This window comes from Sorex fumeus, unplaced genomic scaffold (genome assembly GCF_029834395.1).
Source record: "Sorex fumeus unplaced genomic scaffold, SorFum_2.1 ptg000003l, whole genome shotgun sequence".
NCBI classification, from domain to species: domain Eukaryota; kingdom Metazoa; phylum Chordata; class Mammalia; order Eulipotyphla; family Soricidae; genus Sorex; species Sorex fumeus.
In genome coordinates this window covers 19,434,748-19,453,750 of record NW_026606060.1, presented here as the reverse complement: position 1 = coordinate 19,453,750, position 19,003 = coordinate 19,434,748, and the positions used below count along the sequence as shown (strand labels likewise).

The 19,003-nt window shown below is 43.0% G+C and overlaps 1 protein-coding gene across 1 annotated transcript in view; it reads left to right on the top strand.

Annotated features, from left to right (window-relative positions):
- Positions 1–529: 529 nt before the first annotated feature.
- The window catches only part of CHMP3 (charged multivesicular body protein 3), a 33,860-nt gene continuing 15,386 nt past the window's right edge, over positions 530–19,003 (top strand). The window contains exons 1-3 of the mRNA XM_056115754.1: positions 530–711; positions 11,714–11,774; positions 15,866–16,045. Coding sequence (XP_055971729.1) covers positions 667–711; positions 11,714–11,774; positions 15,866–16,045 — 286 coding nt within the window. The 5' untranslated portion in view covers positions 530–666. The remainder of the gene's footprint in view (positions 712–11,713; positions 11,775–15,865; positions 16,046–19,003) is intronic.

Genomic DNA, 19,003 nt, shown 5'->3' with positions numbered 1-19,003 from the left:
CCCAGCATCCCATATAGTCCCCCGAGCACCGCCAGGAGTAATTCCTGAGTGCATGAACCAGGAATAACACCTGTGCATCGCTGGGTGTGACCCAAAAAGCAAAAAAAAAAAAAAAAAGTTACCACTGTTGACAGTAAGTCGCGGAAAGATGACCACGTTTTAGTCACCAGGTAATGGGTGGTGACAGAGGAGGAGGAGGATTCGTTCTGGGCAGGAGCAGACGAGGCCCTCGCTGCCTCCCCAAGTGCCCGCACCTTCTGGTGCGTGCGGTGCGAAGTTGTTGCAGTACCCTGTCGGGGTGCACAGAACTCGGGGCGGGCGCAACAACACACACTGACACAAGGGCGGCTTCGGGAGCAGCTACGGCAGCACGTCGCCGGGGCCTGAAGAATCACGGCCACAGGTGCCAAGCCTCCAGACCAGCTCCTCTCGGGTCTAAACCCGGTTCCCAGAAAGTGGGTCGCGGACTCCACCCTCCGCTTGCCAGTCCGCCCCGCCCCGCGCGCGCCTGCGCCTGCGCCTGCGCCTGCGCACAGGCGTCCCCGCGGCCTCTCCCACCTCAGACGTCGCCCTCTCGCCTCAGCGGCCCCGCCCCTGCGGCCGCCCGTCACCGGCCTGGGCGCGGGGAACGGGAAGCCGGAAGGGGAGAGCCCAGTTCGGTTCGCCATGGGGCTGTTTGGGAAAACCCAAGAGAAACCGCCCAAGGAGCTGGTAAGGGCGACGCACGAGCGGGTGGAAACCCGAGGGGGGGGGCACGGCGGAGTCGACTCGGTGAGGGCGGCCGGCCGGCCAGGTGGGCCCGGCCCCCCGTTTCCGGGGCCTCTCCCACTGGCCCTCCCAGGGGCCGGGAACGGTTCCCGAAGGAGACAGCCGCGGGGAAGGAGAGCCCAGGGTGGCAGCACGCCCCGGAGTGGACAGCGGACGCGAGCGCGGACGTCCCTCGCCTGGCCGCCGGCGCGGGGGCGGCGTCCGTGCTGGGGGCTGTGCTAAACGCGGCCACCCGCGCGCGGTGGTTCGTCCCGGCGCAGGCCCCGCCCTCGGCCCGCCCACCCGCACCTGGCGGGCGGCGCTTCCCCGCGGGCGGTCCCGGACCCGGACCCCGGCGCCCACCGCCTCCCCGGCAGTCCCGGACACAACCGGGCGCACCGGGCGCGGGGAGCTATCTTCCTCTGCCCCGCCCCAACAGCATCTTCATCCCGAGGTCCAGCGAGGTCATTCTCGCAGGGACCCGACTCCGAGGAGTGCCGCCTCTGCCTCTTGTTATCAGAGGAAAATAAAAAAAAAAAATGGGGATAAGGTGTAGCCGATCCGGAGTGCCTGCGGTGGTTCTGAGTTCGGATCCCGCGACCCTGTTACTACCATGCCCATTGGGTAATTCCTCTGTGACTTAGGACAAGTAGGAGTGATGGTGAAGATTTGGCTAATGGTAGTACTAGTTAGGGTTGATGATTATCTGCAGTATTGTTCCCCCTTCCCCCTCCCTCCAGATGCAGGCCAGCGGTATCACCATCACCTGGCTGCTTGTTAGAAGTCTTGGGCCAACGCCAAGATCTGTTGAATCAGAACTTGAGTTATGATAAGATCTTAAATGAATAGTATGCGCTGTATTATTATTATTACTTGTTATTCGCATGTTTTGGTCACACCAGGCGAGCTAAGGGATCACTCCTGGCCGTCCTTTGGGGAATCAGATTGGGGTGAGGGTCGTGCAGGGCAAGCCTCTTCTCCGCAGTACGAGCTCGCTGGCCCATGTATGCCCTTTAAAGTTTGAGAAACATTGGTCTGCAAAACCTAGTACAGATGTATCCAGTGGGGAAAACAAACAACCCCCGAAATCTGTGTTTAGTAATACAGGACTATTAAATGTGTTCAACTGTGCAGGCAAAGCTTAAAAACCAACCCGATGCATTAAGGTTCCCAACACATTTTTAATATGGGTGTTAATGTTAATTTTTTTTGTTAATTATAGGCCCTTGAACAGTAGCACTCAGTAAATACTAGTTCCTTCAGGCAACTTATTCAGTTTTACTCCCTGGTAAAATTGTGGTGCTTAAATAAGGTAAAAGTGTGTGACATTATTTTGCAAATTGCAGAGCATGAATACTGACACTTACTTTGTGACAAGTATAAGAGTCTTATTACTGAAGAGATTTTTTTTTTTGCGGGGGGGCGTGGGGGAGGGGAGGCACATCTGATAGTGTTCAGGGCTTCCTCCTGGCTCTGGACTCAAAGATAACATCTGGCAGTGCTCAGGGAACCACATGGGGTTCCCGAGATTGAACCTGAATCAGACCCGTGCAAGGCAAATGCACTACACACTGTATTATCTTGTCCCCCACAAAACGTATATTTGATGTTAGATAAAGACCTTGAGGATTTCTTAAGGGTTTGGCTTTAGCATTACTATAATAGAAATGAAATGAAACTCAGGGAAATTGTCTCACTACTATTTGAACTGTGCTCTGATATATATGTATATGTATATATATACATATATATATATATATATATATATATATATACTTAGTTAGGCTGGAGCTATAGCACAGCGGGTAGGGTGTTTGCCTTGCATGCGGTGGACCTGGGTTCGATTCCTCCGCCCCTCTCGGAGAGCCCGGCAAGCTACCGAGAGTATCCTGCCCACATGGCAAAGCCTGGCAAGCTACCTGTGACATATTTGATAGCCAAAAACAGTAACAACAGGTCTTACAATTCGTTGTGTGACGTTACTGGTGCCCCCTCGAGCAAATCGATGAACAATGGGAGGACAGTGCTACAGTGCTATATATATATGTCTATATCTACCTATCTATATATATATATATAGAGAGAGAGAGAGAGAGAGAACCCATATAATACTTAGACAAGTAATTTTCAACCTGTTACACCTGTGGACTAGTGGAAATAGAAATATTTTGCAGACTGCTAGACAGGAATAAGAACCAGTGCGGTTGGAGAGATCTTTCAGGGTTGTTGACACTTGCCTTACTTGCAGCTGACTCATGTTCTTGCCTCTGTATACCACATATAGACGTCTGGGAACTGCTAGGAGTGATCCTTGAGCCCAGAGCCAGAAGTAAGTCCTCAGTACAGTTGTGTGTGACCCAGCACATGCACTAACACCCCCCTCCAAAAAAAAAAAAAAAGGACACACACGCACACACACACATATATGTTTGGCTTATCGAATATGTCAAGGGGAACTTGCCAGGCTTCATATATATATATATACATATATAAAGGCCCTCCCGTTGATCGTCGATTTGCTCGAGCGGGCCCAGTAACGTCTCCATGGAGACCTTGTTGTTACTGTGTTTGGCATATCCAATACTCTCGGTAGCTTGCCAGGCTCTCCGAGAGGGGCGAGGAATCGAACTCGGGTCGGCCATGTTGGCCGCGTGTAAGGCGAACGCCCTACCCGCTGTGCTATCGCTCCAGCCCAATATATATACACATATATATATCACAGTCATCCCATTGTTCATCGATTTGCTCGAGCGGGCCCAGTAAGGTCTCCATCATGAGACTTGTTACTGTGTTTGGCATATTGAGTACGTCATGGGTAGCTTGCCAGGCTCTGCCATGCGGGCGAGATACTCTCGGTAGCTTGCCGGGCTTTCCGAGAGGGGTGGAAGAATCGAACCTGTGTCGGCCATGTTGGCTGCGTGCAAGGCAAACGCCCTACTGCTGTGCTATCGCTCCAGCCCTATATATGTGTGTGTGTGTGTATGTGTGTGTGTGTATATATACACACACACATATATATATGAGACATATATAGGGCCAGACAAATAGTACAGGAATTAGGATGCTTTTGGGCATGCAGTTGGTCCTGGTTTGATCCCTGGAATTCCATATTAGGTCCCCTACGCCACCAGGAAACTACCCCTGAGTGCAGAGCCAAGTACCACTTGGTGTAACCCCCTGACAACCCCCCCTTCAAGAAAAGAACATTTCTCAGTATTTATAGTAGTATAATGATTTGATTTAGGTGTGCATGTATTAGGCAGCAATAAGGTTTTTGTGGGCTGCCTGGAAATTTCTGAGAGACCTACATAGACCAGCATTTGAGAAAGCAGTTGACTTAGCTGCTTTGTAAATGATAAGTTAATTGTTCTGAATACTTTATAGGATACTCTTGCTGGGTAAACTTCTTGGAAACTATGCTAAAACTAGGAAATTCCAGGGTTGATGTATTAGAGTAGTTTTAAAAATATGCCTGTCAGAAGGTTATTATGATGAAATAAATAGTCAGGGAACATAACATTTAGCAGTTGCTCATTAGCAAGCTTTTCAGTAACAAATTTGGAATGAGCATTACATAATACAATTATATGAAGAGTTTAGAGATTGGAATGGAGTGATTACCCTCAGAATATGGGATGATCAGAATGATTTGACTTTCTGTTTTATGCAGTTGGTAATACCTCTTGCCCATGAACTTAACTAGAAGGATTTTAATTTACTTTTCAAAAGTTTATGTATTTATTTTAAATTTTAAACACTGTAGTTTATAAAGTTGTGGATAATACTGTTGTTTTGGGCATTCATTTTCCCAACACCAATCCCACCACCGGTGTGACCTTCCCTCCCCATAGTTGCCAGTTTCTCACCCATCCCCCAGGCTGCCCACTTGACAGGCAAAAATAATTTATTTTATATTGCTTGTTACAGCAAAATGGCCAGTGGAATTATCAAAAAATAGTTCAGTAAAAGAAAATTTGTGAAAATTGTTATATCTCACAATAGTGTTACTGAAGTCGTTTTGGATTTACGGAGCTGTTTGTTACTAGTTGAGCCTTCTGTGTTAATATTTCACTTACTGAGTTTAGTGGACTTCACTGCTACATTTCATTTAATTTGCTGGGTTTCTACTAGGCTGTTAGTATTGTGGAACTTGAAGATGATACATATACAACTTCATATGTGGTCACACACTCCAGAAGCTTTAGGATCTGTGGAACTGGGTCGATTCTTGGCCCGCCACCCTCCTGAGGAGGCTCCAGAGTTTTCAGCCTAAAGACCACGTACCTGGGAGTTTCATCAGCTTGGTGTCTCTTCCGAGATTAATTGTGAGGCTGTGAAGCTCGGCCGTTCACATGGGGTCTTACATGGGGGAGGCTGTGGGATGTGGGTGCAGCTGCTGGAGCTTCTGGCAGTATGAGGGTATGGGGGAGGCTGCCTGCCTCACTCCAAGAAGGCCCCAGAATTTTTAGCTCGAAAACTTGTGTACCTGGGAATTTCTTTGTCTTGGAGTCTTTACAGACATTTAGTCATGAAGCAGTGAGGCTGCGATATTTTTATGATGTTGGCTGTGGAGTGTGGGTACAGCTGCTAGGGCATTAGCAGGGCAGGGACTTGGCCTGCCCCCTCCCTGAGGACACTCTGGAATTTTCAGCCCGGAGCCATATATACCTGTAAGTTTCATCGGCTTGGTGTTTCTTCTGAGATTAGCTGTGAGGCCATGAAGGTGGGCTGTTTACATGGCCAAGGCTGTGGGATTTGAGTTCTAGTAGGATTTTTGATCTCCTTTATCTAGTGCTAGAGATACCTGTTCATGACTTCAGATTCCTTCCTCTTCACTGTACTATAGTTTACTTTTTCAGTACTAATTTTATTTTATTTATTTTTTGCTTTTTGGGTCACACCAGGCGATGCACAGGGATTACTCCTGGCTCTACACTCAGGAATTACTCCTGGCAGTGCTCAGGGGACCATATGGGATGCTGGGAGTCAAACCCGGGTTGGCTGCGTGCAAGGCAAATGCCCTACTCGCTGTGCTATTGCTCCAGCCCCTAATTTTATTTTTCAGTTTAAGAGATAGTTTGCTGGGGCTAGAGGATAGCACAGTGGGTAGGGTGTTTGCCTTGCACACGGCCGACTCGGGTTAGATACCCAGCATTCCATATATGGTCCCTCGAGTACCACCAGGAGTCATTCCTGAGTTCATGAGCCAGGAGTAACCCCTGTGCAAGGCTGGGTGTGACCAAAAAAAAAAAAGATATTTTGCTTTAGGTTCAGTTTCTACCAAACTTCCTATACCTTGTTATTTATGACCAAGGAAGAGTTTGTCACCTGCAGTAATTAGCATTGGGTTTATAGTTCCAGAAAGTGCCATAAAGCAAAGATGAGAAATAATTTTTTCTTTGTAGAGTTGCTGACAAATTGATTACATATTGGGAGTCATATATGAATGGGAAAATCAGTAATTTTTTTTAAAGGGAGAAATGTTTGATTTCATTAAAAAGATGAGTAAAAGAAATTTTAAAAAGTGGGAGCTGAGGTGATAGCTAATAGGGTTTAGCTTTGTGTGCTTCAGTCCCCAGTTTGATTTCTAGCACCACATGATCCCCTGACCCTGCTGATCTGCCTCCCAAACGAAGAAACAACCCAAACTCCTCCCCCCATCCCCTATATAAAACAAAGCAAGGTAATGTTGGCCAAGAGAAGTGTTAGATGAACTGCCATATGTCTGAGCTGGGCACATTTTATTTATTTTTAAAAATTGAATCACCTTGAGATACACACGGTGTATCAAAGTTAAGAGTTGTTCATGATTGGGCCTGATTGGATTTCAGTCATACAATGTTCTAGCACCCTCTTAGTGGAGTTCCAACACCTTTTGTGTAAGATAAATTTCTAGGATGCCTTGCACTGGGAGTTGGAAGATGAGGCATGTGGCACAGGATAGGCAGGGCCAGTGCAGTCAGGTCCCTCCTCCACAGTTGTCATTTAGGCCAGGGTGTCAGGTCAGATCAGCACATAGCATATGTTATGGGTGGTGATCCCAGATCTCTGGTATGGCATGCAGCATGGAGTACATGCTAAATAACTATCGAGTGACTATTAGGATGAAATGAAGTAAGATCTTAAAAGCAGGTGTTTCTAAATTGAGCAGTGTTTCAGGGATGTTCCAAGGAGATAGTACGTAAGGAGCCTTACAGATGGAGGCCTTTGCCCCCAGACATCTCAGACATTTTAATGAGAGTTTTAGTGGTGAACCAAGTTCTGTCTGAAAGTGTCTAGATTCATCCTGCTGAATCTAAATGAAGGTGCCCTCTAATTTATTTAGAGACCTGTAAGTCTCAGAATGGAAATCAAGAAGACATGAGATTCTCCTGGAAGAACTCTTCTCTTTGACTTGATGTTCTATTGGTAAATTGTGTTACTTGGAGACTTGACTTTTTGCGTAGAGTAGTTTCCTTCTATAGCATCATAATCTTCTTTTGGGCCACACCTGATAGTTCTCAGGCTTACTCCTAGCTCTGTACTCAGGGATCACTCCTTGTTGGGCTGGAGGAGCATGTACAGTGCAAGAGTCTGAACCTGGGGGGTAGTTGTATTAGCTCTCTGGCTCCAGCATCATAATTCTTAAATCATTTGAATTAAGTATGAACTTTTAATTTTAGACTTTTTTTTCCCTTATGGTTTCAGAGTACCTCCAGAAAAATGGGAAAAATTGAGATTGGGTGATTGAAAAAGTGAAAGTTTCATTCACTTAGTTCATGCCACAAACATGGAGATCTTTTAGTGTGCATTGAATTGGATACAGGTTTACAAAAATAAGATGTGGGATAACAACTTTAAAGAATTAAAAGCATCATAGGGATATTGACAAGAAACTAATCTACCTTAAAGTTATATGAGCAATGATTCATTATTTGCAAAGTCTGCAGTGTCACATTGTTGAGAGTAAGAAATTCTGCAGAATGGTGAAGGGGACCTGATTTGAGAAGGTATGAGGATTTCCAAGCGAAACAAAATATTTATTGCCTGTGGAAGTGCAGGGTTTAGATGGGAAGAATCAGAAGTATTAGATGATGAGACACTATTATGTGCAAGTGAGTGGGATATAGGAGGAGTCATGGTAGTGGGAAGAAAAAAATTGAGAGATAGGTAGAGAACAGATTAGTGAAGATTGTATGTTATACCTTCTAAGGATGGGGCATGGAATTCAGAAAAGTAATTTGGAGCAAGAGTTAGAGGGGGAAAACTTCGGTATGAGATCAGTTAGTGGGCCATGTGAAAGATGATGAAGCTCTTAGCTCAGAGTGGTAATGGGGGGAAAAAGAGTTGGATGAGTATTAGAAATATATGTAGTGAGACCAGTAACCCAGTCAAGCTTACTTAACTTGTCATCCCCCTGAGTTGCTGGTATTAGGAGCTGCAATCAAGAACATTCATATGGGATTGTAATGTGGAGGGAAAGGAGCCACAGAGTTCAGTTTTGGACAAAATCAAGAGAATAGGAAAGATACTGAAAAAGGGCTGTTCTGGGAGAGTGTTTTCTTTTTTAATTTGTCTTGTCAGCAAAATTGTAGCTCTAAGAGCAAGGATTGTTTTCCTTTATCATCCTCTGGACCAACATGTTGAACTCTTAAGATGAAGGTGTACATCAAATATTTACTTGGTGAACAGTAGAGAGGTAAACAGATATATGTTACAAGCACAATGTAACCATCTTTTTAATGCCCATCTGATAGATCATCATAGGCAAATATTTTTTTAATTCCACTGTTTTTGTTAATTTGTCAAGAACTTAAAATTAATGTAAAGAAGATCTGAGGACTGGAATTTGAAAGTTTCTCCAAGGATTTTCCAGGTGCTCATGGTAGTTATTGCTGCTGTAGTGTTATTTCTAAACCTTTAATTGTACAGAACTAAAACATACACATTTGGGGAAAGGGCGCTCCCAAACATGCTCAAGAGGCCCCGGGGCTCCATTCAGGTATTCTTTTTTTGTTGGTTTTGTTGTTGTTGTTGTTGTTGTTTTAGGTCACACCTGGAGGTGCTCAGCGGTTACTCCTGGCTCTGCACCCAGGAATTACTCCTGGTGGTACTTGGGAGACCATATGGGATGCCTGGAATTGAACCCAGGTCGACTGCATGCAAGGCAAATGTCCTCCCCACTGTACTATTGTTCCAGTCCCTGTTCAGCTGTTCTTGATCAGATAGGCTTGTTGTTGAGTGCATGGGTCCTGTGTTACTCAGGCCCTGCTGTGCTGGGATTACCCAGGCCATCTCGATGGTGCTTGGGGACCACTAGGGCTATACCTAGCTATTTCTAGGGACCATGTGGTGTGGGCATGGAACCTGGGTCAGGCAGATAGAAGGTATCTGTGTACTAACCTCTGTACTATCTACTGGACCTCAAAAATCGATTCTCTTTAAAAAAAATTCCAAGATAGTTAGAGATGAAGTTGTTTTAAACAGTCTTCTGCTGAAAATAATATAAGATCTAGACAAAATGTAAAATTGTAATTAGTAAAAGCTGCCCGCTCGAGCAAATCGATGAACAACGGAAGGATAGTTCTACCAAGAGAGTAGCAGAGGAGGAAGTTCAGTTACACAAGTGTAACTGAATGAGAATAAGAATGCAGAGGAGGAAGTTCAGTTACACATGTGTAATCATTTGGAGATTGCACGTCCTTTTCTCCCGGAAGGGAGTATAACATAATGCTTGCCATAACCATGCCACCGGACCCTGTACCTGGCTGTTTCACTCGGGGCGCTCTGGAGGGGGGTGGGTGAGAGCCCTCCCTGCCCCAAGGGACCCAGCCCCAACAGTCAAAAACCTCTAGAACCCAGCCGCCGCCATGCTCATGGCCACTCTCCACACACTCAGGCTGAGCCTTACCCATAAGTGAATCTACTCCTGGATACTTCAAACCATATACCCTACCCATACTCCAAGATTACCACACCATACTTGATAGGGTTCAAAGTAGGAGGCAACCAATCTTAGAAGGAAATGTACATTTTTTTTACAAATATATATTTAAAGCACACAAGGTGCAACCTTTCACATGTTAGTGATCTCTTATAGAAGGGCTTAATGGCCCCTGAGTGAAATACAACAATCTCCACACACTTTCCTCTAAGGATACTTTCTTGTAGCATTTTCAGCGGTTTTTCATGACACTGTCACTGTCCTCCCATTGTTCATCAGTTTGCTCGAGTGGGCCCAGTAGCGTCTCCATTGTGACACTTATTACTCTGTTTGGCATATCGAATGTGTCATGGATAGCTTGCCAGGCTTTGCCATGTGGGCGAGATACTCTCGGTAGCTTTCCAGGCTCTCTCAGAGGGGTGGAGCAATCGAACCTTGGTTGACTGGGTCGGCCATGTGCAAGGCAAGCGCCCTACCCGCTGTGCTATATTGCTCTAGCCCTTTTCATAACAAACAATACAAATATATTCCAGTTCTGCTTTGTGGCAGGGATTTGGGTTCAGAATGGAAACATCTGAAATGTGGTGGTGGGAAGGTGTAATGGTGGTGGAATTGGTGTTTGAATATTAAATGTAATACAAATGTTGTCAACTACTTTATGAAATAAAAAATTTTTAAGAAATTGTAATCATTTGTGATCATTTCTTCCCAATGATATCACTTAAATTTAGTACCCACTGTTTACCAGGCCTTTTTTTCAAAGACTTAATGAATAAGTAAAGAGCTTCTAGAGTGTGTAGTCTATGAGAATAATGAAGTTTACAAAAGAGAGAAGGCATAAAGTTTAAATATTGTGACATACAAAAAAGTATATAATTGGTCTCTGAGGTGACCAAAGTATGTTTTTTTTTCCAGATGTATTTTGCCTTCGTATTTCCTTGCCCACAGTTTCCCAGAAGCCAGGGAATTTCTAAATATTGGTAAAATATAGTGATAAAAAGTGATGAAAATATTTTTTGCTGTTTTCATTTTTTCATTTCATCATCCTGTTAATCGTCGATTGCCTCGAGCAGGCCCCAGTAACGTCTCTTTCATCCTAGCCCTGAGATTATATTCACGGCTCTTTAGGAGAATGAGACCCATCATTGTTACTGGTATTTGGCATATTTGGTAGGCCACGGGGAGTTTGCCAGACTCTGCCCTGTGGGCAGGCTACATTCGGATAGCCTGCAAGTTTGTCCAAAGTAGGAATGAGGTAATAAGATGTCGCGCGGCCGCGAATGCTGTTAGTGTAGGTAATTTTGATGAAAGACCTCTTACACCTGACCATCCCTGTATAATATAGTTTGTGGTAAATTGATGATCTAGTGAGTAAATAGGTTTCCTAAGATCTTCAAGCTTTTCTAGCAAGTCGAAGGAGAGAATTTTTTGCTCTTGGGAAAATCTATCATAGAAATAGGGACCTAGATTAGAGGTCTATTATATACATCTATTAAAAAATACATATTTTGTAAAATGAGAAAGCATTATTGTTAAAAGGGAGATGGAAATGGTGAATTCTCATGTCATGCAGAATTGTTTTTGAAGTGTGCAAAGTTGAAAATCTTGTGATGTACTTAAAATTTATGCCCTTGAATTCTCTCAAAGGACTTGTATAAAGGTACTTACTTATACTGCCTGCTCTCAGAAAAGAATATTTATAACTTGGGAATTCTCTGTATTATGAATAAAAAGAATAAAGAATTTGGTTCTAAAACTCTTAATTTGAAAATTACATTATTATAGTGAGCAGTTAGGGAGTTTACCTTGCACTCAACCTGGGTTCAATCATTAGCATCCCATATGGTTCCCTGAGGCCCTTCAGGAGTAATTCCTAAGCGCAGAGTCAGAAGTAACCCCTGAGCATTGCCAGGTGTGGCCACAAAACAAAAAAGAAAAGGGCATTATATTGTACCTGGAATAATTACATAATATAAAATCCTGTAAAATCACTGATAAAGGAATGTTGGATTCTCCTATAATTCTTTCTAAAAAATTTCCCAGGTCAATGAATGGTCATTGAAGATAAGAAAGGAAATGAGAGTCATTGAGAGGCAAATAAGAGGTAAATTATTATTTTCTATTTGTGTTTCTCACCTTCTTGCTATATTTTGTGTTCATAAAAAATAAACCTTATGTACATTTTGAGATACAGTATATCTTATTACAACTTCTAATTATTTTTGCTATATGATCATTTTCAAGAAAAAGATAATTCAGGGACTGGAGCAATAGCACAGCGGCTAGGGCATTTGCCTTTCATGCGGCCGACCCAGGTTTGATTCCCAGCATCCCATATGGTCCCCTGAGCACCACCAGGAGTGATTCCTGAGTGCATGAACCAGGAGTAACTCCTGTGCATCACCGGGTGTGACCCAAAAAGAAAAAGATAATTAAAAGAAATTTTTCATATTAATCAGAACTAAAGAAAATCCTACTTATATAAAGGAGTAATTTATTTTTTATTTTTTAAATTTTATTTATTTATTTTTTTATTATTTTTAGTGAAACACCATGAGGTACAGTTGTAGATTTACAATTTTTTTTGTGCTTGGGTTTCGATTATACAATGATCAAATACCCATCCCTCCACCAGTGCCCATTTTCCACCACCATGGATAATACCCCTCCCACCCCCATCCCTCCCATCTCACCCTGCCTCTGTGGCAGGGCAATCCCCCGTGTTCTCTCTCTCATAAAGGAGTAGTTTTATGGAATTAGTATTAAATATTCATATATGTGTTACATATTTTGCTCGAGCGGGCCCAGTAATGTCTCCATTGGAGACTTTGTTGTTACTGTGTCTGGCATATCGAATACTCTCGGTAGCTTGCATATATACTTTAGTGGTTTTCAATCTTTTAAAAAATTTTTAAAATTAAGGCAGCATGATTTACAAAGTTATTCATAGTTAAGTTTCAGGCATACACCAATCCCATTATCATTGTCAACTTCCCTCCAGTAATGTCCCCAGTATTTAATACATTGTGTATAAATAAGGGATGTAGTTTTATTTTAATTGTTTATCTTAGCATGGCCATAAATTGAGGAAAATACATTTCTAAATAAATTTTTTTATTGTCGAATTCCACTTAAAATAAAGGTAACTTGCCTCTTGGAAAGATGTTAAATTTTAAAACTTGATTTTTAGCAGTTTCATGATTGGAGAAAAATTAATACCTTGTTTTACAGTATCATCTCTTTAAAAAATAAATTACAGAAGGGAGTTCTATTCTCAGCTGTAAGGAATATGAGAAAGTATGATTTTAAACCAGCACTTTAACTCTCATCAAGAAGCAAAAACTGGAGAGAAATACAGAAACATTTATTTTTAGACATTGGACATTTGGCAGTGTGGGATTGTGATCACTGGGATAAGAGAAATAAAAGGAGAGAGAGTACTGTTTTTGTCCTGATTTCCCATCCTTAAAAGCTTTCTTTTAATTTTTTTAAAAATTAAGGCAGCTTGATTTACAGTTATTTATAGTTTAGTTCCAGGAGTACAGTGTTCCCATATCAGTCCCATTATTATTGTCAACTTCCTTGACAAACAGTAATTACTTTGGAGGGGCAGAACAAGTACCTGGAAGCTATAAGCTAAAGAGTTCTCGGAGTCTCCAAAAAGTTGAGAAAGTTTAGAGTACTGATCAGGCACGATAAAGAAACTTTGTTGAACAATTGGGCATTCATGAGATATCCCAGAAGGATCTTACGATGGAACAGGAGAGATAGTACAGTGGGTACCATGCTTGGCTTGCATGTGGATCACCTGGGTTTGATCCCTGGCAACCCATAGGGTCCTCCATCACCACCAGGAATGAACTGTGAAAGCACAGCCAGGAGTAAGCCCTGATCCCCACACAATATGTCCTCCTCAGCACTGACAGGTGTAACCCTGGAGGTCCCCAAGCATTGCCAGGAGTGACCTTAGGTGCCTTGACTACTCCTGGAGTGGTCTAGGTGGTCCCTGGTATTGGAGGATCCAAATATTACCACATCATTGAACCACTGGCCTAAAGTGATTAGCTGAGTATCTGTGGGAGTGTCCCCTGTGCCCTTGGGCAATACTTGGGAGACCCCCCCCAGAAAATAATAAAATAATGATAATTAACCTTTTCTTACCAGTAAGACAAACCAGAGCATCTTTAATATGGTGAAAGAAAAAAATCCCATATTAGCTACTGAAAATAGCATATGAAGGCTATTTTTTTATAAAATTGTTTTATAAAAAATCCAAGAAATTTTGTTGTCAGTAGAGCTGCAGTATAAGAAATGTTAAAGTTAAAAACCCACTAAAGGGGCTGGAGCAATAGCATAGTGGTTAGGGCGTTTGCCTTGCACGCGGCCAACCCGGGTTCGATTCCCAACATCACATATGGTCCCCTGAGCACCGCTGGGGATAATTCCTGAGTGCAGAGTCAGGAGTAACGCCTGTGCACCAGGTGTGACCCAAAAAAGCAAAAAGAATGAATGCTGAAAGTGATAAACATGTAAGTAAATATAAGTAATGTTTTTACTCCTTAAAAAAATTATTGGGGGTTCAGTCATATATGAAGCAAAATTTGATAAAATTAAAGGAGCAAATAGTTTTATAATAACAGACTTTAATAAGCCATTCTCAAAGGTGGATATGTTTATCTCAGAAGATAAATAGGAAATGGTTAATACAAACAACAAAATAAACATTCACAACATTAATGGTCCTAGAGGTATCATATTTAGTGAATATGCCAGATGGTAAAAATCAAAGCACCTTATGTGGTATCGATAGATGAACTAAATTAAATAGAGATAACTTTTTATTTTTTAAATTTTTATTTTAGAGAGCCATAATTTACAGAGTTACTGATAGTTGCATTTTAGGCATACAATAATTTAACACAAATCCCTCCACCAGTGTCAACTTTCTTCCACCTTATTTCCAGATTCTCTCCCGATCCCAACTCCCACTCCACACCTGCCTGTCAACTTGACATGCATGTTACAGAGTTTCAGTGGTTGCTGCTTAGATCTCTTGTTTACTGTTCTGTGTTTTGGGTATATGGCTATATCCCTCACTCATATACCTGGTATAACTGAATCTTGTTCTCTTCTTCCCCCCTTGATTTCTTTCCTTCTCCATCTCCTTTCTAAACACTGGGGTCAAGGATAATCTAAGTATCCCCCTTCTACTCCAAGACATTTTCTCATACAGTATTCTGTATTCTGCAGATAAGTGAGATTATCCTGTATTTGTCTTCCTTTTTCTGGCTTACTTTACATATCATGATACTCCAGTTCCCACCATGTTGCAGCAAATTGCATCATTTCATTGTTCCTTGCAGCAGCATAGTATTGCATTGTGTATAAATACCACATCTTCATAATCTAATTAATCCATCATTGATTAGGTTGATTCCAGATCTTAGCTATTGTACTGACTGCTCTGCTACATGAGTTTGGAGGAGCAATGTGACTTACCCAGACCCATTGGAGTCCACAGACACCAGCAGTGTGGTAGTCAGAGATTATTTCAGGATTTCAGAGTTTGCTTGCTAGGTTTTAGATGCCTTAGGTCCCATTCTTTTCTGGTTCTTTCCCATTTCTCCCTTTTGGGATGTCCTGTGCCTGCCATCCCTAAACTGTGACAGTGCATAACTTAACTTGGTTTTGTAGGGTTTATGACTGCAGAGGACTTTATCTCTGCAGGATGAATTATACCACAAGTGTTAACCAGATCTCATTTAGATAAGACCAAGATAAATGATTTAGGACTTTGACATTAGGGTTGATGCTGGAATGAATTAAGACTTTTTTGGGGAGTATTTGGGGCCACACCCGGTAATGCTTGGGGATTACTACTGGCTCTGTGCTCAGGGATGACTCCAGTGGGCTCGGGGAACCATATGGGATAGTGGGGATCAAACCTAAGTCTGCTACTTGCAAAGCAAACACCCTACCTCTGTACTATTGTTATGGCCCAAGACTTTTTTTTTAAACTTTTAAATCATTTTAATGTTTCTGGAAATAATCGCTACCCACTGCATTAGTTATTTTTATTGTGTACATATTTTTTCATCTGTTTTTCTATTTAATAGACTATGTAAATATCAATTAGAATGTTCCAGGAAGTCTCCTGATTTTCCCTAACTTTTGCTGTTTTTGTGGTAAATTTAGACATCCAAAGAGAAGAAGAAAAAGTAAAACGATCTGTGAAAGATGCTGCCAAGAAGGGTCAGAAGGATGTCTGTGTGGTTCTGGCCAAGGAGATGATCAGGTCAAGGAAAGCAGTGGGCAAGCTCTATGCCTCCAGAGCTCACATGAACTCCGTGCTCATGGGGATGAAGAACCAGCTGGGTAAGGTGCCATCACCTTGAAGCTTACAGACTGCAGGCTATGACTGTTGCTTGTATTTCATGTTCTGTACTATTTTACTTTTGGGGGTTTTGGGGGCCACACCCAGTGGGCTGGAGCGATAGCACAGCGGTAGGGCATTTGCCTTGCACGCAGCCAACATGGGCGACCCGAGTTCGATTCCTCCACCCCTCTCGGAGAGCCCGGCAAGCTTCTGAGAGTATCTCGCCCGCACGGCAGAGCCTGGCAAGCTCCCCGTGATGTATTCGATATGCCAGATACAGTAACAACAAAGTCTCCAATGGAGACGTTACTGGGCCCGCTCGAGCAAATCGATGATCAACGGGAGGGCCTTTACTTACTTTACTTACCCAGTGGTGCTCAGGGCTTACTCCTGGCTCTGTACTCGAGGATCACTCCTGGCAGGCTCAGGGGGCTGACCATATGTGGTGCTGGGGCGAGAGCTCAGGTTGGGCTCATGCAACGCAAGTATTTTAACCATTGTACTGTTACTCTAGCCCATCTTCTTAAATTTTAAAAACTGTTATTTGAGCCAAAATGATAGAATTACTGCAACTCTCTTAATACTAGGTATGTCACTTAAATAGATGTCTTTTGAAGAAGCATATGAATAGTACCTTGAAGAAATAACTTAATCTTTTCTGTTACTTTGAAAGCTCAGGTAAATACTCTTGACTTTTATAGGCAGCATTAATGCTTCATATTTATTTTGTTTTTTTCCTGCAACATGATGAAAATATGCATGTTCCGTTAACCATGGGAAAATTAAAATTTTTATGACTTTGTTTTACTGAATCATACAGTCCCCTGAGTACCTCAAAGAAGGGCCCCTTCTGGCACTACCAGATGAGGACCGCCCAATTTGCATAAATGGTACTATATTTTATATACTTTTTTCCCCCACTTACAATTGTTGTTTTTGAAAGATACCCTTAATATAGTTTTAGCTACTGAATGAAAGTCACTGTCACTGTCCTCCCGTTGTTCATCGATTTGCTCGAGCGGGCCCAGTAATGTCTCGATTTTTTTGAGACTTCTTATTACTGTGTTTGGCATATTGAATACGTCACGGGTAGCTTGCCAGGCTTTTCCACGCGGGCGAGATACTCTTGGTAGCTTGCCAGACTCTCCGAGAGGGACGGAGGAATTGAACCCGGCTTGGCGGGGCTGGCTGCACGCAAGGCAAACACCCTACCGCTGTGCTATTTTATTTTTCTCTTCCCCCATTAAAGGACATTTAGACTGTTTGAGCTTTTGCTGTTACTAATAGTGTTGCTAGGAATGTTTTGTATAAAAAATGGCAGGCATAAAGGGGTGTGTAGGAGGTGTGAGTGTGTATGGGTGTGTGTGTGTGTGTGTATGTGTGTGTGTGTGTGTGTGTTTGTGCGTTATGCTGTGATAACATGTGAGGCATGCTGTTCTGGCTTCATCCTAGCCAGGTTTCTTTCAGACAGGCTGGGGAATGTCTGTCCTTGAAACCCCGTGGACTGGGGCTGGGACGTCACAAGACAGACACATATGTTTTTTGTTAGCTGCCTGTGGCCTCTCTACTTATATTGTATCCCCCACAAATGATGCTGATATATATCTAAGTGGCTTTGGCAGAAAAAAGAGTTCCCCATTCCTGGTTTAGGACACATATATCTAAATGTAGAAATGTTAGGTTAAAAGTAACTTGGGTTGGGCTGGAATGATAGTACAGCAGGTAAGGTTATTGCCTTGCATGTGGTTGACTTGGGTTTGATCCCTGGCTGGAATTTTTTCTTTTTTTTTTCAGTGAAACACCATGAGATACAGTTGTAGACTTAAAAATTTTTGTGCTTGGGTTTCAGTTATACAATTATCAAACACCCATCCCTCCACCATGCCCATTCTCCACCACTGGGATCAGTGGTCCTGGCTGGCTTTGATCCCTAGAACCATGTAGGTTCCCCTGAGCCTGCCAGAAGTGACCCCTGAGCACAGAGCCAGGAATAAGACCTAAGCACAGCTGGGTGTGGCTCAAGAACCAGGAGGGGAAAAAAGAAGCTTGGGTTATGTTTTCCTGCACTGTAGCACTGTCCTCCTGTCGTTCATCAGTGTGCTCCAGTGGGCCCAGTAACGTCTCCATTGTGAGACTTATTGTTATTGTGTTTGGCATATCGAATACGTCATGGGTAGCTTGCCAGGCTTTGCCCTGCAAACGAGATACTCTTGGTAGCTTGCCAGGTTCTCCAAGAGGGGTGGAGGAATCAAACCCGGGTCTGCAGGGTTGGCTGTGTGCAAGGCAAACGCCCTACCCACTGGACTATGTTTTCCTAGGATTTGAAAATTGTTCTCCAAAGAGACTTTACTACTTTGTATTTCCCTTAACAGTGGATGAGTGGGGTTTTTTGTTTGTTTGTTTGTTTTTAGTTTGGGTCCATCCGCAATGCTAAAGGGTTACTCCTGGCTCTGCACTCAGGAATTACCTCTGGTGGTATTCAGGGAACCATATGGGATGCCAGGGATCGAGCATGGGTCGGCTGCATGCTAGGCAAAGGCCCTACCCACTGTAGCCACTGAACTCTCTAGCCCTGAGAGTTCTTTTTTACTGTAGGTTTTATACCAGCACTTTTGTCAGACTAATCTATGTTTCTTCCATTGTATGTCCTTTTTGTAGTAAATATAACAGAAGCTCTTTCTGAATTGCATATAAGTAAAAGACTATTATCCTTATATCAGCATGATTGGATCACAATAGAATTGTAAAAGATCTGCTCATATTTTTAAGTGTTAAAGTGCTCTAGGTCTTTGTTATAGATTTTCTCTCTTCTGTCTTCACATTTTGCCTCAGATGATCTCATCCAACCCTTTTCCTTTATTCAGGCTTTGGGGTGTACTCAGGGCTTGTACCTGGCTTTTTGCTCAGGGGTACTCAGGGAACCATATTCAGTGTCAAGAATTGAATGAGAGTCAGCT